General features: G+C 43.4%; 2 protein-coding genes across 2 annotated transcripts in view; one reads left to right on the forward strand and one right to left on the reverse strand.

Moving 5' to 3' along the window:
- LOC105938509 (calcium-independent phospholipase A2-gamma) overlaps positions 1 to 12,664 on the reverse strand; it is a 37,171-nt gene extending 24,507 nt beyond the window's left edge. Inside the window, exons 1-8 of the mRNA XM_012880255.3 lie at positions 12,494 to 12,664; positions 11,037 to 12,279; positions 8,817 to 8,966; positions 7,131 to 7,282; positions 6,858 to 6,952; positions 4,762 to 4,933; positions 706 to 763; positions 393 to 587 (exon numbers count right to left, since the gene is read on the reverse strand). Of these exons, the coding sequence (XP_012735709.2) occupies positions 393 to 587; positions 706 to 763; positions 4,762 to 4,933; positions 6,858 to 6,952; positions 7,131 to 7,282; positions 8,817 to 8,966; positions 11,037 to 12,212 (1,998 nt within the window). The 5' untranslated portion in view covers positions 12,213 to 12,279; positions 12,494 to 12,664. The remainder of the gene's footprint in view (positions 1 to 392; positions 588 to 705; positions 764 to 4,761; positions 4,934 to 6,857; positions 6,953 to 7,130; positions 7,283 to 8,816; positions 8,967 to 11,036; positions 12,280 to 12,493) is intronic.
- A 1,712-nt stretch (positions 12,665 to 14,376) lies between these two features.
- dnajb9a (DnaJ heat shock protein family (Hsp40) member B9a) lies at positions 14,377 to 18,224 on the forward strand. The gene is given in 4 exon segments (XM_036147487.1): positions 14,377 to 14,586; positions 14,673 to 14,791; positions 14,793 to 14,904; positions 16,346 to 18,224. Coding segments are annotated over 3 exon segments (657 nt in total). The 5' UTR covers positions 14,377 to 14,586; positions 14,673 to 14,686; the 3' UTR covers positions 16,786 to 18,224.
- Positions 18,225 to 19,192: the final 968 nt, after the last annotated feature.

Raw genomic sequence — 19,192 nt, forward strand, 5'->3', positions numbered from 1 at the left:
GGAAACGGAGAAACGGTTTCGGCCGGCGGAGAGCGTTGTGCACAATGAGGACAGCTTTCGTAATTACTCGTTTTGCATGAAAATAAATCAGCGCTGGGCCTAGAGTGGCTTCGCGGGAGAAAATATGTTTATTCCAATTATAACAAAAGAGACAGCATTGAATTCACCGAGGTGCGAACCCTAAATTTATGCTGGCTGAATTGATGTAGAGCCAATTAAACGTGAAACCATCTCAAATGCACTGGTGGAAAAAAAAAAAAACTATAGGTTTCACATAAATATTAAAAGTATTTATGAATGAGAGTGGACTTTTTATGCATGTCTGTAGCGACACGGGCGGCGTTTTAAGGATGAATGCGCGGTATTTTCCTCCGCTACCTCCCGTGACTGACCTGGTGGAGATCATTTCCCAGTCTGAACTCCTGGAAGTATCCGGGGGCGGCCGAAGTGGCACGGATGGCCTCCCACAGCTGGTACTGGCAGCCCCCCAGGTAGTGGGAGCGCACCCCCGGCAGCAGGTTGTAGTTCCTGAAGACGTGCGCCTTCAGTGGAAGGCCCTGGTTCACTATGGTGCTCACGGCTGCCACCTACAGGTTGGGCAAATGACAACAGCGGTGACCCTCGGTGCGAAGCTGCGTTCATAGTGAAAGAAATTAAAAACATGCGAGGCAAACAGGAGAGGAGAATTAACAAACTAAAGCTCACCTTGGGGCATTCGGGGTTTCTTGAAGTCTCCACTAAGATGTGGGAGCCCACTTTCTCTCTACAAAGGGTTAGCAACAAGAAATTATCTTCAGTTTCAGTTCCGTTATATACCGCACTGCTATCTTACAGGTTTCTTCTGTTTATTTTTCCTTTTTTCCCAATCACAAAGACACACAAATCAGACAAAACTAAAGCGCAGTAAATAGGAAATGCAGTTTTCAAATTATGGTAAAATGGTAAATGGTAAATGGACTGAACTTATATAGCGCTTTTCCAGTCATGTTGACCACCCAAAGCGCTGTACACTAAAGCCACATTCACCCAGTCGCTCTCACTAACGCACACACATTTATACACCGAGACGCAGCTCGGTAGGCAACTTGGGGTTAAGTGCCTTGCCCAGGGGCACATCGACATGTGGCAGGGGGAAGATGGAATCGAACCCACAACCCTCAGATTGCCAGACGACTACTCAACCCACCAAGCCACAGTCGCCCTATTATGGTACCATTTCATTTATTAAAGGAAAGAATGTATTGAAACCAGCCTGGCCCTACGTGACAAAGTAATTAGTGTCATTGTCAAATCATAAATTAACTAAACCCGTAGAATAGGGGGTTTTCAGCTGACGTCACGCTCATGTGACTACTCAGCGCGTCCGCCATATTGGGTGGCAGTCGTTTCGCACCGTTGACCTGCATTGTATGACGCCTTAGGCAGTATTGGAAGTGAACAATGGGGAAAACGTGTTTAATGGTTGGTTGCACGGCCCGTGGAGGTGGAGATCAACGCTCTTTCTATCGCCTACCAGCCGTAATAGTGAATCAGTGTGAAAAAACAAAACAGCTGTCTGAACAACGCCGTCACCTATGGCTGACACGGATATCCAGGTCCGATTTGGACGGTGTTAAGCTGGAATACGCCAGAGTCTGCGGTGCTCACTTTGTCACAGGTAATTAACTGTTAAGTATTTAAAACATGTAAGAAGAATATATTAATAATAGGGCTTGGGCGTTATGACTTATTACTTTCCGCGGCTGTCGTGTTGACTGCCTCCGCCGCCTCTACTGCCTATTACTACCGCATACTGTACTCCCTCTCTCAGCCGTGTTTTAATTTGATTAATTTCACCTTAACTTGATTTCAACCATGGTAAACCGTTGCTGTATTGTGGGCTGTAACAGCGCAACACATGATCGCCATGGGAAAAACATAGAAACAGATTAATTTTCCACCGCTTTCCTGCCTGGAGGCGCAACCACGGAGAACAACTGTTAGAGATAACAAAGAGTCGGCTCGCTTGGATCGCGGCTGTAAGTCGACCGAACATAACTTTCCACAGTATCCCGATGTCAATGAGAGTGTGTTCTAAACGTTTGAAACACATAGCAGCAAGTTAAAAGTACATTACATGCGCGAGTGGTTGTTAGCGCTAACGGTTAGCATGAGCCAGAGCCCGTCTGAGCGCAGCTTACCTTTGAACGAGTTACAGAGATAAAGAGATCGTCGGCTCGCTTGGATCGCGGCTGTAAGACCGAACATAACTTTCCACAGTATCCCGATGTCAATGAGAGTGTGTTCTAAACCTTTGAAACACATAGCAGCTAGTTAAAAGTACATTACATGCGTGAGTGGTTGTTAGCACTAACGGTTAGCATGCGCCAGAGCCCGTCTGAGCGCAGCTTACCTTTGAACGAGTTACTGTGTTCCCACTGTTTGCTGGCTTTATGATCTGCAGCTCCTACCGGCGCCAATACGGTAAATACAACTTAATTTTGCACTGGTCATTGTTCTGCTTAAATAATTAAAGCCGCGAGCGGCGTCGATCGGCCCTGCAGCCAAGTGCCTTCGCGCACCGCCGGCCGCCAGCCACCGCAGAAGCATGCGACACATTTGCGTCGGATTGTTTACATTTTTACCATCTTATTAAAACTCACCCGTCCACGTATGATGGCGATTTCCTTGATGTACATAACCAGATGTGAACTGGTTGTGAGCCTCTAGACCCTTGTAAGCTCTCATTTCCTCAAGAGTGTGCAGAGGGTTTTCACCGAACACCAGGTAATGCACTATGTCGCCGTGCTCTACATTTGGCCAATCATCTGGATTACGGCTAAACAAGGCACCGTGGAGGGCATACGGGTCCATATGGTCGATCACGGAATATTTCCTCAGATATACGTCCTTATCTGGTCGCTCTAGCGTGCTGGCGTACTTATCCATTCGCGATACGATAATACGTGTACGACAACTAGAGATAAGGAAGTGTACCACCCAATATGGCGGACCGGAAGTTGGCCAGTGACGTCAGTGAAAACCCCCTATTAAAACAAATCCCTTCGATAGAATCTGCCAGAAAACATGAAATATGCTAAAAGAGTTCACCAAACAAGACATAACGCCCTGATCTATAGAACTTACATAAATATTTGAGAAAATATGTAAAATTTTCCATGATTAAAAGGCATGAATTTGTTATATTAAAACTAGGATACTCTCTGATGTTGCAAAGTCAGAAATCTGAAAGAAAATAATGTGATTAAATTTTATACATTACACTTCTTGTAACACAAAATCAAATATAACGATATGGGCAAGAATGCAGCTGTGTAAACTTGAAAGATCGGCTCAGTTGATCAAGATGTTGCTTAATTGCAAAAGTGCTCCAGCATTTTCACACATGTCATCTTGCATTGGGTTTCGTGCCGCCCTGGAGGGGGTCCTGACCCCTGATTTGGGAACCCCCGCTCTAGAACATGTGCTCTGCTATCTGGAACCAGGATGATCCTTTATAAATACTGAAGTGAAGCCTCCATAGCTCGAACACATCGGGGGAATTTGGAGAGAATAAACCAACACCTCAAACCTGCCGGCTTGGATCTCCGACCATCGCCGAATCCCTTCCTGCCTTGTGGCTGACGCCTTACTCAGCTGACAGAGGCCGCCGCCCCAACGTCTCATCATCAGATGTTTGTCGTCGGTGCTTTTGGTAGCCGACATGGTTCGGCATCGGCACGCTACGGGATCTGCAGCCACGCAGCCCAACACACTATGACGCAATGACCTTTCTACCAGCACCAGCATTAACTTCACCCGCAGCCTTCACCTCCCTAATGAACCAGAGAGCCTGTGATCCTGTCTCCAGGGTGACTGCTCTCCCTCCTTGGACCATTTTAACTGATGCTGACCAGCGAAGACCAAGAGAGCTGCAGTTTTTGACTTGCTCTGACCCGGGCGTGTAACCAGCATAGTTACTCGCCTATTATTTTTACCCCTTCTATCAAATCAACATCAACAAAATGTTGACTTGCTGCCTAATATATACCAACCCACTTAAAAGGTTGATTAAGAGATGATCAGTATCGTTCCCTTTTCCTTCCCGTAGTCATGTCATCGCTGAACGGTGTAACTTCTGTGATTTACTTTGGTTTCCAAAGATCCCAAGGCATCAGAACTGCTTACTCGCGACCCCCTGTTGGGAACCCGCTGCCTCCGATAAGAGTTTGAAACACATGAAATAGTATTCTGGCGCCACTCTTCTGAAAATAGTCCCGAGTACGCCGGCCGAAAAAAAACGTTTCAAAAAGCCGCAGACGTTCAAGGAAAGCCGTTGAAAGGACTTCAGAAAGCCCAGAGAACTTTTGATCAAGAGCGCTTTGAAAGATGTTGACTCCTGGAGCGCATAGCACAAGAGGCTGTGGATGCCTCAAGCCCTTTGTAAAGCACCGCATGTGAAAAGAATTCAAATATTTAAGTCAGGATGCATTTCATGTCTTCAGCTGTTTAGAAAGATGGATTATAAGACCAGATTTTGCAGCTTCTGGTTAAGGAATCGTTTCCATATGTTCCAATTAATCTTCCCCACCAGGTTATTCACTTCCTAATCACAAGGAACCAGAATCTTACCAGGTATTTCGTATTTCTAGGGTCAATCAAAAAAATAAAAATGGAGAAAAGACTTGCAAAGATAAAAGCAGCCCTAATTGTTTCAGATTAACAAGCAGGGCATATTCATCTGACAATAACGACTTCATTGTGAGCAACAGGGACACTGACTTGAGGATGTTCTCCCAGGCTTCGCTGTCGTAGAAGGCGTGGCTCCAGCCCATCTTCACCGTGCCTAAAATCACGTTCTGCTTGAACACGTCTGAGCCCAGCTTCCGGTACAGATCATCGCACTCTTTCACCGGGATCTGGATCACGCCCAGCATGAACCCTATGACAGCTCCTGCAGCAAAAAAAAAAAAAACGATGAACACCAAAAATCAGACTGAAATGTGCTGGTGGAACAATTGTATAATAAAAACGCTGCCGTTGGCGGGGCTGGGGGGGAACGTTCAATCATAAATAAAAGGAATGTGTATAGTATAGTCAAGGTTATTACATTTCCTAGAGTTATCAGCTCTCTCCACTACTAAAGGATCACTTACACTTAGTAAAAAGGCACAACAGTGCTGTGAGAGCAGGGATTAGACCTACAGGAATAATGCGGGGGGCTGAGCAGATGCAGTCAAGATGAGTTTTAAATGTGCGAGCACAGTTTTTATCTGGATTGCATTATTATTTGTCAACATGCATTACCTCCTCCAACTGTTGGAGATTAAGCCTGAGAGAACCTTAAAAAAGTCCAATGTGCTCAGTTTACAAAAGGCTCATTTTTAATCTGCTGCTACATAAAAAAAACCGGCAGGCCAAAAGAAGCAGGTCCACAGCGCCCTCTGGTGGCAGTTTTACTTATTACAGGGTCGTAAAACTGCCTCAATGGGGGATCTATTTAAAAAGGCTTCCTAAAAAAGGGAATTCAGAGCATAAAATATATAAAATAGATCTGTTTTATCTGTATGAACCACGGTTCATGAAACAGGACAATGCTGAAGTTGGCCTACACCCAACGGAGATCATAGCAATCATTAATGCTGAAAATGCTAAAATGTCAGACACTGAATAAAGATCGTTTAAAGCAAAGAAGAAGTGTGCCTGCGCTTTATTTGGCATTTGGCCAAATCTAAACAGAATCCAGCTGAAGAACCAGTTTGTAACCCTGGACACAAACAAACAAAGAAACCATTAAAAAAAACTCTGTGAAACAGCTTTTTTTCTATCGTTTTTTTTTTTAGCATTTTTATTTGTGGATGTTCGGTCAGTGACTGAAAAAAACTAAAACACCACTGAGCTGGACAAAGATGTAAGCTGGGATGTGGTAAATCATAAAGGACATATCCAATATAAACCTACATTAAAAAAAAGTTATTCTCCAGATCTTTATTTTTGTATAACAGAATTACATATAAAGAATTAAATCTGGAAACTCAAACCTATTTTTACACTCACTTTTGTTTTTTTCCCTACTTAATCAGAATTGTAAAATGATAGGATCAAATGTCATACTTTCTAGGAACATGTTTCTAATTGTACAGTTAAGGCCATACTTATTAAAAGCCAGAACGGATTTAGATCAAAGGGGAATTTTTGATTTTACAAACAGGTTTCTTCTGACTGGAAATAATGTGAATGTTTAGGAGCGGTAAAAAAAACAGAGACCCGACTTGAATGTGATCGAGGATCTTTGCAGCGGAGCTCATCAACAAGGTAACTCATCGGAATCCCAGTGGGAACTTGCAAAAGCCCCTTAAAGCAGTTACAAGAAGGGTTTTATGGCTGCAACGCTAATAAAGATTCTTGCAAATGACAGAAAATCTTACATTTTTAACATGCAACTTTCAGAGAGCTCACGCTTTAAAACTGATACTATTTTGACGTTGTTTTATAGACTTTTTTAGGGTCTCAGAAACAAAGTTCTTGGATGAATGAAAAGGATTTTACATGAAAACCTGCCAGGGTTTACGGATATTTTTGGGCTTACTTGTAAGACTCAGTCGATTTCTTCACCTGGTTTCTGTCAAATAAATAAATAAATAAAAACAAACTTTATATTTCTAATATAAAGCATGGAATGAGCGCACGTATTAACTCTCCACACTGATGCCGACAGGGGAAAATAGGTCAAAATAAAAGTCCAGTCACAAATGGGTCACGAGGTGATCCACGCTGCCAGTTCAGCCTGTCCTCTTCCTAGCGTGGCGCTGCGCTTTTATAACCCGCCACCATGCTTCAGCCGGCGCACAGAGAAGTAGGCCAGGAGGACAACATACCTGTGCTGACGCCGCAAATGTAGTCAAACAGCTTGTAGATGGGTTTGCCAGTCAGGGCTTCCAGCTTCTGTAAGGTCTGGAGGGCAAGAACTCCCCTGAAAGAATGACACGAACCACGGGTGAAAACATGCAGGATGACACAGGAGGAGGTCTATTCTAACAGGAAACACTGATCGATATGCTGCACAACAAAATACACACTTGAGCTGCTTTAAAACGATATCTAATGCATGCTCCGCAGCAAAGAGAAGGAGAAAAAATCTCCGTTTGTACCGTAAACCTCCTCCATCTATGGACAGGATGCGTATCCCCCGGCCTTTAACCGGCTTATGATAGCCGACTAAGGCGAGAGCTTCTCGGACTGCAGCCCTCAGGCCCGGGTCGTTGGCCTGCTCCAGACGCAGCAGACGAGGGATGACCTTCTCCTGACAAATAAGAGGATGCACACCAGCAGTCAGCAGCAGGAGAGAGACAGGCTGTTCTAGTGACAGGAATATAGACAGGCCTTTCACTAATAATTTACAGGAAGCCAGCACAACCTAGGCTCAACATTCAAACTTTGGTCTTTACTTGTTTTTTTTTACTTTTTTATCTTTTTTGCAACTGTGTTTTAAGCATAATTTTATTTCATTATAGTCATGCTAATTTTGTTAGATATTTTCATTGTGGTAGTTATAGTCTAATTGATTCTGTATCATTTGTTAATTTTTAGTCTTATTAGACATGGTGATGTTTTTGTATTTATATTTATCTGATGATTTTCAAAAAGTTAATGTTAAATAGTTCGGGGTTACAGACCGTTCTCTTTTTCCACCCGCTCTTTTGTAGCCCACGGGATTAGACGTCACATAATAACAACATCTGTTGTGCAGCATCACAGCATTTTGTGACGCTGCACAATACGTCGACATCACAATATCAGCGTGTCCAGTATTCACATCGCAAACGAAAGATGAATTTTACATGCTAACGTTATATTTAACCAGTTAAACAGCGTCTGGTGGCAGCAGATGATCCCACTGAACACGGTCGATAATGTCCAAAACGCTAAAGGTCACAGGGTGATGGAGGACCAGATGAGAAAGAGAAATAGGTTATGAATTATTTCGTCATTGCAATATTTACTGATAGTATCGCGATCGCAGGATTTTCTAATACCGTGCAGCTGTCGAGTCACATGTCTTAGGTTGAAAACATTATCCAGTGTGCTGGGTAAAATACATCATCCGACTCTGCTGATCACTCTGCATTCGACCCAGGTCTGGGTTCTGGCAAAATAACCCAGTTTGGGGTGTTTTTTTTTTGTTTTTTTTACTCAGCGGTCTGTGGAGTGCGTCCGTGGCACTGCGCCTGTGCTGCTCTGTTGTATATCAGAAACAAAAACAAAAAAACAGCTTTCAAGCTTCCGGGAAAAACAGAGCTTCCTAATTAACCGAGCTGAATGGCCTTCCGCTTCTTCGCTTTGCCTGAGTTTTGCAAAACAATCTGATCTTTTAAAAAGGAGAAAAATTAAAAGCGTATTCCATTTTTCAGAGTCAGAAAATGAATAAGAGGCCTGTCAGAATGGCTGCTCTCATACTCTGCAGTTTTAAACACATTTTAAGACTTAAAGTCATTACAATGAATTGCTGATCCCAGTGGCTCATCACCACACTGTTCACTGCGGGCTGAGTCTAAAAATAGACAAATTGTACATATGCAGCGGCTCAATTGCTCACAAACACAGAGAGCGACTTAGCCAATCGCATGGCAGCAACTCGATGCAGTTTGGACATTTCGAGGCGGTGAAGATAACTTGCTGGAGCTCCAGTGGAACATCAGAATAGGGAAGAAAGGGGATCGAAGTGAAACTTTCTGTGATTGTTAGCGCCACATGACCTGGTCTGAGTGTTGACATCAACGTCTACAGAAGCACCAACAGGGGCAGGAAAGGGCCGAAAGGAGACGGGCCGTTCTCACCGTGACCGCCACGCCGCGGGTGTCTGGAAACTCCAGCAGGTGGTAGCTCAGGTCCTCCACCCTGCTGATGTAGACCCTGACGTCTGACGCTCTGTGGAGAGCCTGGACCAGAGCCCGGGTCCGGTTGTCCACGCTCACCCTGGCTATGATCTGGGACAGAAGAAGAAAAAATGGCTCAGGTTTTGCTTTTAAAACATCATCGAGGGTTGTAAGTTGAAATTTGATATGCGTCATCCAGACACGTGGAAACAGAGCAGGTTCCTTCACTAAATCTGATCGTTTTTGATAAAGAATAAAAATAAAAAACTGTGTCTAATGTATTCGATCGGAAAACCCAGGTAACTCAACAAGCTACACTAAAAAATTTACATCAAGTCATTCAAGATTAATGAATCACCTGAGCATGTTACTACTACTTTCATTAATATGTAATAATCAATTAGCAAGCGTCAAAAAACACACACTGTTCCCTAATGTTTTTTCCCCCGCCGCGCTCTCCGGACTGTCTTTCTTTTACCTTCGGCGCTTTCCGTAGTTTCAAGAGCGCTAGAGACTGTAGCAAAACAGACCCGCGCTCAGTGTTGCCAAACACTGTTTATTTCATGTGACTTTGGGCTTGTTTTTTCTAAAAGCGCTTCTAAATTTCATGAGTCACGGGTTGCGTTTTTTTTAGCAGGTTTCTGAAAGTGAAATCGCTTATTTGGGCTCTAAAATAAGTGACGAAATAGAGGTTATTATGAGACCTGCCTGTACTAGACACTTTGTGTCTAGCTGAAATATCCCTCCGCCATAAGAGCCGACGGTAGTAAATGCAGACAGAGCAACTCTGCACGTATTTTCTGCAGTTTACGGAGCAATAACCGGTGATAACTGCTGAAAGTAGATTACATGGTGCAGATCACCATTTAAGCAGAGATTGGTGCTGAAGATGAATTTTTGCACATTGATAACATTGCAGAAACCCAACCCATAAACCGCACTTTAATGCTTATTAATTTGTTGTCTCTGTATTTGACAAACTAAGGCTGAATCACGTTGCCAAACGAAGGACCTGGAGTTACTAAACAGTTGCTAAACAGTCTCATTCAGGGTACTAAGCTCCTGCCCAGTTACAAGCAAAGTGTAAGACTGGAATGACCTGTAGATTTAAAACCTTTTTCCAGGCTTAAACTCCATGAATATGGATATAAACAGCAAGCAAAAATATTCAAAGAAATTATTGTTGTTGGTGTGAAAGCTCAGAATTAGATGTGTGTGAGAGTGAAAAAAAATTAACAAAACTTGTAATGAAATGTAAATTTTTTATTAATTTGTATGTTTATGCGTAATACCATGTCTATCTTTGTTTAAAAGGCAAAAAAATATATCGGCATGAAAACAGGTATTTATTTACACACTGTGTAAACATCAGTGCGTCATGATTAGTCATATAGCCATTATAGTCCAGAGTTTAACATTTGGCACTAGAATGTTTTCATTCCAATTCTGAAAATAAAATAAAATTATTTTTTGTACAAGCATGTATTTTATTAGTGTAATTTATTGCAAAATTGCATATTAAAATGCCCAAACAGGCTATTACACTTTCAGAAATAAAAGGATAAAATATGTGATTAATCTCGAGTTAACTATTGACATTATGCGATTAGTCACGATTAAAATTTGTAACCGTTTGACAGCCCTAATATAAATAAATAAATAAATATATATATATATATATATATATATATATATATATATATATATATATATATATATATATATATATATATATATATATATTCTTTTTTTACATTTCTGCTGTTTAACAAGAACGTTTTCCTGTGTTTTCAGTGGACAGCCTTTAATATGAACATGTGTGTTAGTTACTGCTAACCGGCTTCACGTCGCTGCAACCAGCTGCTGGATGTTTGCACACCGACAACATACGGGGCTGAAGCAGCTACTGGGAGGGGGTTATTTTTGAAAACGGATTCCGAGAACTGGGAGAGGATGGAAGCACCCTACCAGCTGGCACACAGCACAGGGTGATGGGGGCAGACAGCAGCAATGTACATATTCTACTCAGCCGCGGCTAAAAGATCCACCCTGACACAGATGGCATCTCATCGATGACTCCAATAATTTATAAATCCTTTTCCCCATAGAATAAAGTCACCACTTCTAACTGCTTAAGTGACAGCCAGCAGATAAGACACAGTACCTTTGTTGCTGACCTACCTTCTCCCGTTGGACCAGAAGCCTCTTGGCTTTCTCCTCCGCAGCGCTCGGCTCTTTCCCAATCGGCCCTTCGACCTGTGTTACCATCGCGCCTCCAGGTTTCTCCTCCTCCTTCGCGGCGCTTTTAGACTCTCCCGCTCTGAATCTAGGAACGAGGGGAACGATGTAGTTCCCGACAAACGCCTGCACAGTGGGGGCCGAGTAGGACCAGTACTGTCCTATGCTCTTCTTGGAGGAGGCCGGGGCGGCGGGGGCGGCCTGGTCAGACACGGGTACGAGGTTGGAGGGTGGCTGAGGCTGCGAGGGAGGTGGGCCGTCGCTCTTCTGGTCCTGGGCTTTCGCCTTGCTGCCAAAGTACGAGTTGATGTGATGGGACAGGTAGCTATAGGTCTCATCCAGGTTGGCCGAAAAGGTGCCGGGATGGAAGAGTCCTGGAGTTTCTTTGGAAGGTGTGGTCTTGTTCCCGATGGTATTGGCGTGGGCCGGCAGCTCCCCTGGCTTCTTGGTAGAACCGGCTTTGACAGCGGGAGCGACTCGTCTCAGCTTTTTAGGCGCAACGTCGCGCGGCGTGGCGATCGCAGGAGTGACGGCCCCCGGGGCGGAAGCGGCGGGCGGAGTGGAGGTAGTGGTCCTCGCTTCAGAGGCAGGAGCGGTGCGTGCAGAGGAGCCGGATGCAGTGGACGCAGCGGGAGCAGGAGCAGGAGCGGGGCCGACTGCCTTTTCCTCAGCTTTTGACATACATTCAACGTCGGCCTGGGTCGGTTTCCGCGCCTCCACGGCCTTCGATTTCAGCCGGGGGATCTTGGACAGAAGCTGTGCGTGCGTCCCACTCACAGCTTTCGAAACGGTGTCCAAGGTACTCCTGACCCGGGACATGTGTTGGCTCAGACCCTCAGACCACCTGGAAGCGGAGGTGTTCAAGCAGAGGGAGCTGGTGTGGAGCCCCAGTCGCTGTCTGACCTGGCTGGATCTGAAGATCCATCCCCTCCTGCCTCTAATCTTCAGGTGACTGAAGTGCCTCAGGCTGAGGTAGCCGACAGGTTGCTGCACATGGACCCCGCAGGGAGAGGTGCCAAACAGGAGGAGTAAAGCCGCTGACCTGCGAGAATGAGTCTGGCGCACTAAAGATGCTCGGTCTATTTTCACCCAGATGTTTGGAGCCCATCTGTGGTTCATATTGTGTCAGGGGAAGAGGATGGACACCTTCCGAGGAACTATTAGATCTACACGTTCTGTCATCAACCTGTTAAAGAACAAGGCAGAAAATAATATTGTCATGACAAAACCAGAAATGAGGCCAATAATGATGATAAAATAAAGCTAGTGTTTAGGGGATTAGTCGGCTTGGTCCGACGAAATACATCCGCTCTTGTTGCCCAATGCGAGTAGACTTCAGTAACTAGCTTAGCACAGCTTGCTAGTCCCATAAAGGCCTTTCGAAGCATAACAAGTCATACCTGTCTACTTGTGCTGCCGTCTCAGTGAGGAGAAACATCCCATAATTACTTCATTTCGTCGACGTTCTTTTGTTCGCCTTAGCGCTAGCGTTTAACCACCGTCTGTTTGCATGGGACGTTATTTGACCGGACAACTTCCAGAATGACGACAGGGTGACGGTCGAAAGAAAAACAACGCTCACGTGACCCTCTATCTGCTTCGCCATTGGCTCTCGGGAGCTTGGCCCATAAATGGAACGCGCCGATTGGCTGAGGAAATTCTCCCCATTGTTTTGCTTTTGAGCGGTGGCTGTGATAGGCTGGGAGGTTAAACCTTACAGCTCTGGAACGAGGAATGTATTTTTAGGTGATTATTCATAAGGGATGGTTCTTTTTATGTTCTGGTTAATAAAAAAAAAAAAAAAAAAAACAACAACAACAACAACAACAGGCGTTCGGGTTTTGAAGAACATTTATAGAAATGTGTTTCTTTACATAAGGAATGTAATCATAATTGTCTATATATATATATATATATATATCTGTACAATTACTGGCGCAGTAAATGTTTTTCTTGACAGTCATCTGACAAAAGTTATAGTGCAAAAAAGAAAGAAAAAAACTCTTCATAAGCGACATCTGCCCAACATAGTTCCATAATTAGGTCGCCAAACATACCTTTGATCCAATCAGCTGCAGCATTGCTTTTCTTTGCCTGCTGGATCGCATTCTCTGATAGTTAGTTCACATGTCAGATTATCTGTGTGTAAATCATGTTTATCTAGTTGGGTGTTCGTATCTATTCTTAATTTTTTTTTTTACAAGGAATATTCCCTACAATTTCTCACATTTTGACATCTGAAAACTACCTGTCTCTTATAGACTCACATTTGCTCCAGATTGCAGACGGTCGCACCATAATTTTATTTAACTTAAATTCAATTTTAAAAAAAATGTTATCCCGAAAGGAATTTAAGTGCTGTTGTAACTCACATTATGTGGTTTCTTCAAGAAGTTGTTGTAGATACTGATGGCTGCAGGCTGGAAGGATCTCCTGTACGAATTTGACTTACACCAGAGAAGCCGCTGACTAAAGACACTGTTTTTGTATGACAGTCTGATGAGGAGTGTGCTCAGAGTTGCTTGTTTATAAAGAATACATCTTTGACATCTCCAGAGGTTCTACAAGGTCCCCTGAACAGAGCCGGCCTTCTTTATAAACTTGTTGAGCTTCTTTGGGTCAGTTTCTGCTGCTCCTATCCAGCTGATGGCAGAGGAGATCACACTCACAGATTTAAATGCAAGATATGGTGTGTATTGATTACAGTTACCTTTTAATCTTGTTTTCATTGTTTTGAAAGGCAACTCACTTTGCTTGGCCCGTGTATCCTGAGTAGTCAGGTAAAAAATATATAATTAACGAAATTTCATTCTGTACGCACTCTGTGTATGCAAAATGACAATAAAGTTTGTCTAAGTCTAAGTCTACTGGGACTAGTCATAAGGGCTCTGCCTCAACTTTTTCATCAAAACGGTACACATTTTCAAACATAATAGTCACTAGTGTGGTGCAGAGTAAAAAGTATAATTTTACTGAAAAACGAATATACAGTACAGAAATAATTGTTTTAGAAATTTTGACAGTAAAAGTAGGAAAATAACCACACTCCACTCCAGTGGGTGGCGATAATGTCCCAAACGTTACTTGCCAACTGCCATTTAACAAAACCAGAAGAAGAAGAAGAAGAAGAAGAAGAAGAAGAAGAATAACGTCAACCGGTTTTTCCATCAGTGGCATTCATTTATAACTTTATATATTCATTATGGTTTGTGCTGGTTAAATATTTAAAGGCTCTGTTAAGGAGGACGCCACTGGACTCTCAGAAAGGTGATTGATGAGAGCCTTCACTGACGAGATACCGCGAGAACAGCAGCTAGTGTTAGCAGGTTAAGCTAGGAGAGACTGAATAATGATGTAATACATCGTTATGAAAGAATAATTCTGGGAAGTTTTTTTTTCACGAGTGTTACTGTTTCTCGACATTTATTGTGACCGATTTTTAAAAAACAAGATATTTTAATAAAACTTACCGAGCTGATAACGTTACAGAACGGTTGGTCTTTTTGTTCGCTTAAAAATGACGCAAACCTTTGTTGTTCTCGTCGTGCCGCTGTATCACATCTTTTCTCTTGAACGCAGGGGACAGTGCAACCATGGCAGCGGTGCAGTCCGTCCTGGCGTTTGCAGTGTGCGTCCTCATGATAACGGAGCTGATTTTAGCCAAGAAGGACTACTATGATATCCTGGGGGTGCCCAAGGGGCGCCACGGAGCGCCACATAAAGAAGGCTTTCCACAGGCTGGCGAGGAAGTTTCACCCCGATAAGAACAAGAGCCCTGATGCTGAAGTGAGATTCAGAGAGATCGCTGAAGGTAAGCAATGTGTGAAGCTAGACATATAAATGTTTTTCACCTTTTGTTTCACTTCAGGTGTGCAACCTTTTCTTTTCATTTTTCTTTTTTTGTTTGCAGTTTTATATCATTACAGGTCATGCTGCAGTGCCTTGCCGAAGTATTCCTACCCTTTGAACCTCAAAAAGATTGATACGATTGACCAGTGCATTGAAAAGTGCATAGTGTGAACACGGTATTTCAAAGATACATCTACAAATATGCAAATCAGAAAAGTGTGGTATGCGGTTTTTTTTAATCAGACCATCTAAATCAGTGTCATGTTTTGCTGAAATTGAGCTCCCTCTCTCTCTCAGCTCTCACCTAGGGGTGCATGATATTAGGTAAACATGCAATCCTATTGGTGAATAGTGTGATAACAATAGGATATGTGATAAAGTAACAATTAATTGAACAATAGGTGGGGTGCTTCTGCTTTGGGCAGAAAGACATCAATGTCATAGCAACAATGAGTTAGTTTTATGCCCACAGAATATTTTCATACAGGCCAGGAAGATGTATTTGTCCTCATCTGGCCAGAGCACCTTCCTATATCTGTTTGCTCTTTCCCCTACATGACTTGTCCTATGGGTTTCCTTAATTGCTCTCTACTTATCAGTCTTCAACAACCACTGAATTTATTGAGTGGGCAACTTTTTGAACTTGGATACACCTTCGCTCGCTGTGGATGTACTTACTTGTGATTTTTTTTCCCCCTTCTCTAATAGATACTCTCCTTTCTCATCCTGCCTGTTTAGGTGGGTTGCCAGACCAGTAGGGTTACTGCTGGGCTGCGCAATACATCGGCAGTTTACTGTTATCTCAGTAGGACTGCACGCAACACGCATATCGCAAAGAACGGCCTGGACCGCAATAAACGGCAGCTAATTATTGTGGTGTCACGCACTTAGGCTCCGTATGCCCGAACTATATTTGGTGACGCTTCTTGTTTAATTCAGCCCTACGTTACAGTTACTCACAGATCTCCATGACCAAAGCTGGGGATATTGTTTCGTAGCTACTGTCTACTGCCAATTTCTTTCCCCCCCAGGTCGTGTTCTCTTCTCTAACAAGACTCTGTTGCTTCTACAGAACAGCTGTATTTGCACTTGCACTACCATTAAATGTTTTAATAAGATTACTTTTTGATGGCAACTGGTTACGCAGGATTTTGTATTGGCAGAGTGCAAAATGCTCGCTATTCTTTGCAGATTTATGTTTATTAGAGTGGGAATAGTTTTGCAAGGCACTGCTTTAAGAAAAAATGGGGGGCAAAAAAAAACAACATGTTTTGGGTTGATATACCGTCTGCCCAATCCAGTTTTTAACCCCGTCGGTATAACGGAAGCATGACGCCCTCTTACTGTAATTGTAATCTGTCCCTGCCTCGTCGGTTGAATCGCTCGTCTCTTTGTGCGTGCAGCTTATGAAGTTTTGTCCGACGAGAGCAGAAGAAGAAGGTACGATCAGTTCGGCGACGGTGTGCACTTCGCCGGCGGAGACGCGCAGGACGGTCAGCCAAGGCCGGCCGGCCAGCAGCCGTTCACCTTCACCTTCGACGACATGTTTAAGGACTTCGACATCTACAGCCAAAACAGACACTCTCGCCACAGGAGACACTTTGAAGAACACCCCAGGCCCCACAAGGAGTCCCACAGCAGACACAGGAGACACTTCGGGGCGGGGGTCCTGGACGACATGTTCGACGACATCGATAGGATGTTTGCTTTCGACAGGCACGGCAAACAGACTGAGAGCAGGTTCCACGGTGCGACCAAGCAGCACTGCAGAACCGTAACGCAGCGCAGGGGAAACATGGTGACCACTTACACGGACTGCACCGTGTCGTCCAACAATTTATGACTGACCGTGTTGACAGTGTTATTCGGCTCAAAGTAGGTAGCGAGAGAGCATTCCTTTTGGAGATCGCTTTACTCCGAATCCAAATAAGCTTTATTGTGACTGAATGTAGGGAGTTGTGCTGACTCTGTAAGCTGAAAGAAAGTATTTTTGGGGTTCTCTTAAAGCACTTTTTTAGTTTTGAAATGTCAAAACTAATGCAATTGCTCATTAAGTCACATGGATTCATGTGTCTCGGCACATTCCCTTTAATGTGGGATCTGCTTTGTCTTCCTTTACAACTGAAGGAAGACACGTTAGCAGTCTGGATCAATTGAAGCTTTTCAAACGGAGAGCAGGGACCGCAGTGACCTGGCTTCCTCCACGTGTTTCTGCGTTTGTTCTACACTCTCCCCAAACACTCGTCCCCTGTATCGTGCCGGTAATGTTCTCTTACACGTTCGCACCGTTATATGTGTGGTCAATCCCTCAGTGCAGCGCCGTACGAACATCTGCGAGACAAAACAGTCTATAGCGTCACAGCTATGTTTGTAGTTCAGATTTTACAAGAAGGTCAAACTACACAGACCACAATTCAATTTTATTTATTTATTTTTTACTTTATTCTTTCCATCAGCCAGAGCTACCGAGAGCCTGTTTGAGTCAGGGGAAATGTTTTTGAAAACCTGGAAAGGATGTTACGAGCTGCAAAGCGTAACCTTGGCAACCACGAGGCCCGGATAAGTTCTGGGCACCATCATCTCCAGCTTGTGCTTCAGACTCTTAGATCATCTCTTCCCCTGTTAGTGCCACTGTGTCGTAAATGTTTATTTATTTTTTTCATACGTTGGTTTGTCACTGTACAATATCTGTAGTGAATAAATGATATGACAAAAGCTCTACCCATTTGTTGATTAATAGTGACAAGGTGCTGGCCGACTGAGTCCTTGATAATTGGCCAATTAACTGTAATTACAGCATTTTACTGTAGAGGTGCGCTCCGAACGCAGCAGCGGTGACGCTAACGTCATGGCTGGTTCACGGCCATGACGTAGTTTCCTCTGTTTTCTGAGGAAACTAAAGCAACCGTCGCTTCCTGGCAGCATCTTTGCCACACACTACCATACCACGGCAGAGATGGAGTCGATGCTCTGCGTTTCGGGGGGTGGCAGACACACAGGCCCCTGCAGTGGCTCATGGAGAGATTTGAAAGTGTTGTGTTTACTTCCCTCTGTCTAGTGTATGTTTGGGAGCCTCTACAGGAGAAGGGCTCCACTATCACACACTCCTCACGCTCATCTCCATACACGTTTTTGGGTCGTCTATCATCCAGCAATCAGTAATGCAGAACCACCAGGCTGGTAAATTAGTTTTTGCTTAAAGCCGACAAAACCCCTCACTGGCCTTAGTTTATTTCACTGGATATGTTTTGTCATTCATTCAATAAAAAATTTTAAAAAATTTGTATCGCTTAGATTTTTTACAGAGTGGCACATCTCAAGAGTGCATTGCTGTTCATTTAGCTGATTATGGCTTATCGCTAATAGACTAGATTTCAGTTCCTTAAGGAAATTGAAATACTGTGCAAGACAAAACAAAGTGTACAGAGGTATGTTATTGCTTACACACGGGGGCCATTTTTAGCCCTGGGACTGATTTTTTTTTTTTTTTTTTTTTTTTTGGGTGGCACCCGACCGCAGCCCTGGAGCGGCATCTGACCCGCCAACGCAGGAGGTTGATGCTGATGGAGATTTCATTTTTCTAATAACTAAGATTATACAGACAAACTGAAATCGTCCTATAATGTTCGATACATTACAAAGTTTTCATCTTTTAGGGTTAGGGTAATCACATTGCAAAAACATTCTAAACTAAAAAGTTAAAATTTTCTTGAAACGAGTGTATTTGTATTTTATTTGAGCAGGTAAATAAGATGATCAGCCAATGCCCTTAAAGTAGGAATAACTAATCTTCATCAACTTAATTCAAGTGCAATATATCTGATTATCTTATTTTAAGGGTAAAATTACTCTTTCCATTGGCAGATAATCTTATTTATCTGTGCAAATCAAGGACAAATACACTCATTTCAAGAAAATTTGACTAATTTTTAGTTCTGTTTTTACAGTGCAGGCTTTGTTTTCCTTCTTTTGTTTTGCACATTTTCTATAATTTCATAATAAGTGGGGCCACAACGTCCTAATTCCAAGGTCTCTCCGAGGGCAAGTCAAGACGCCTGGCTTAACTGGATGGACTGAATACTGCTGGAGTCGGTGCTTCCAGATCCTCCACCACACAGACATGTCAAGGACATGCTAGACATGTTACAACTGGGACGTTCCTTGTCTTAAGGCAATGGTGCTGCACTGTAGTACAAAGTCTTCTCCTTTCCAAATTAGAGTAAATGTTGCATTTCATTTGGAAATCAAGG

This window comes from Fundulus heteroclitus, chromosome 2 (assembly GCF_011125445.2).
Source record: "Fundulus heteroclitus isolate FHET01 chromosome 2, MU-UCD_Fhet_4.1, whole genome shotgun sequence".
Lineage (NCBI taxonomy): Eukaryota > Metazoa > Chordata > Actinopteri > Cyprinodontiformes > Fundulidae > Fundulus > Fundulus heteroclitus.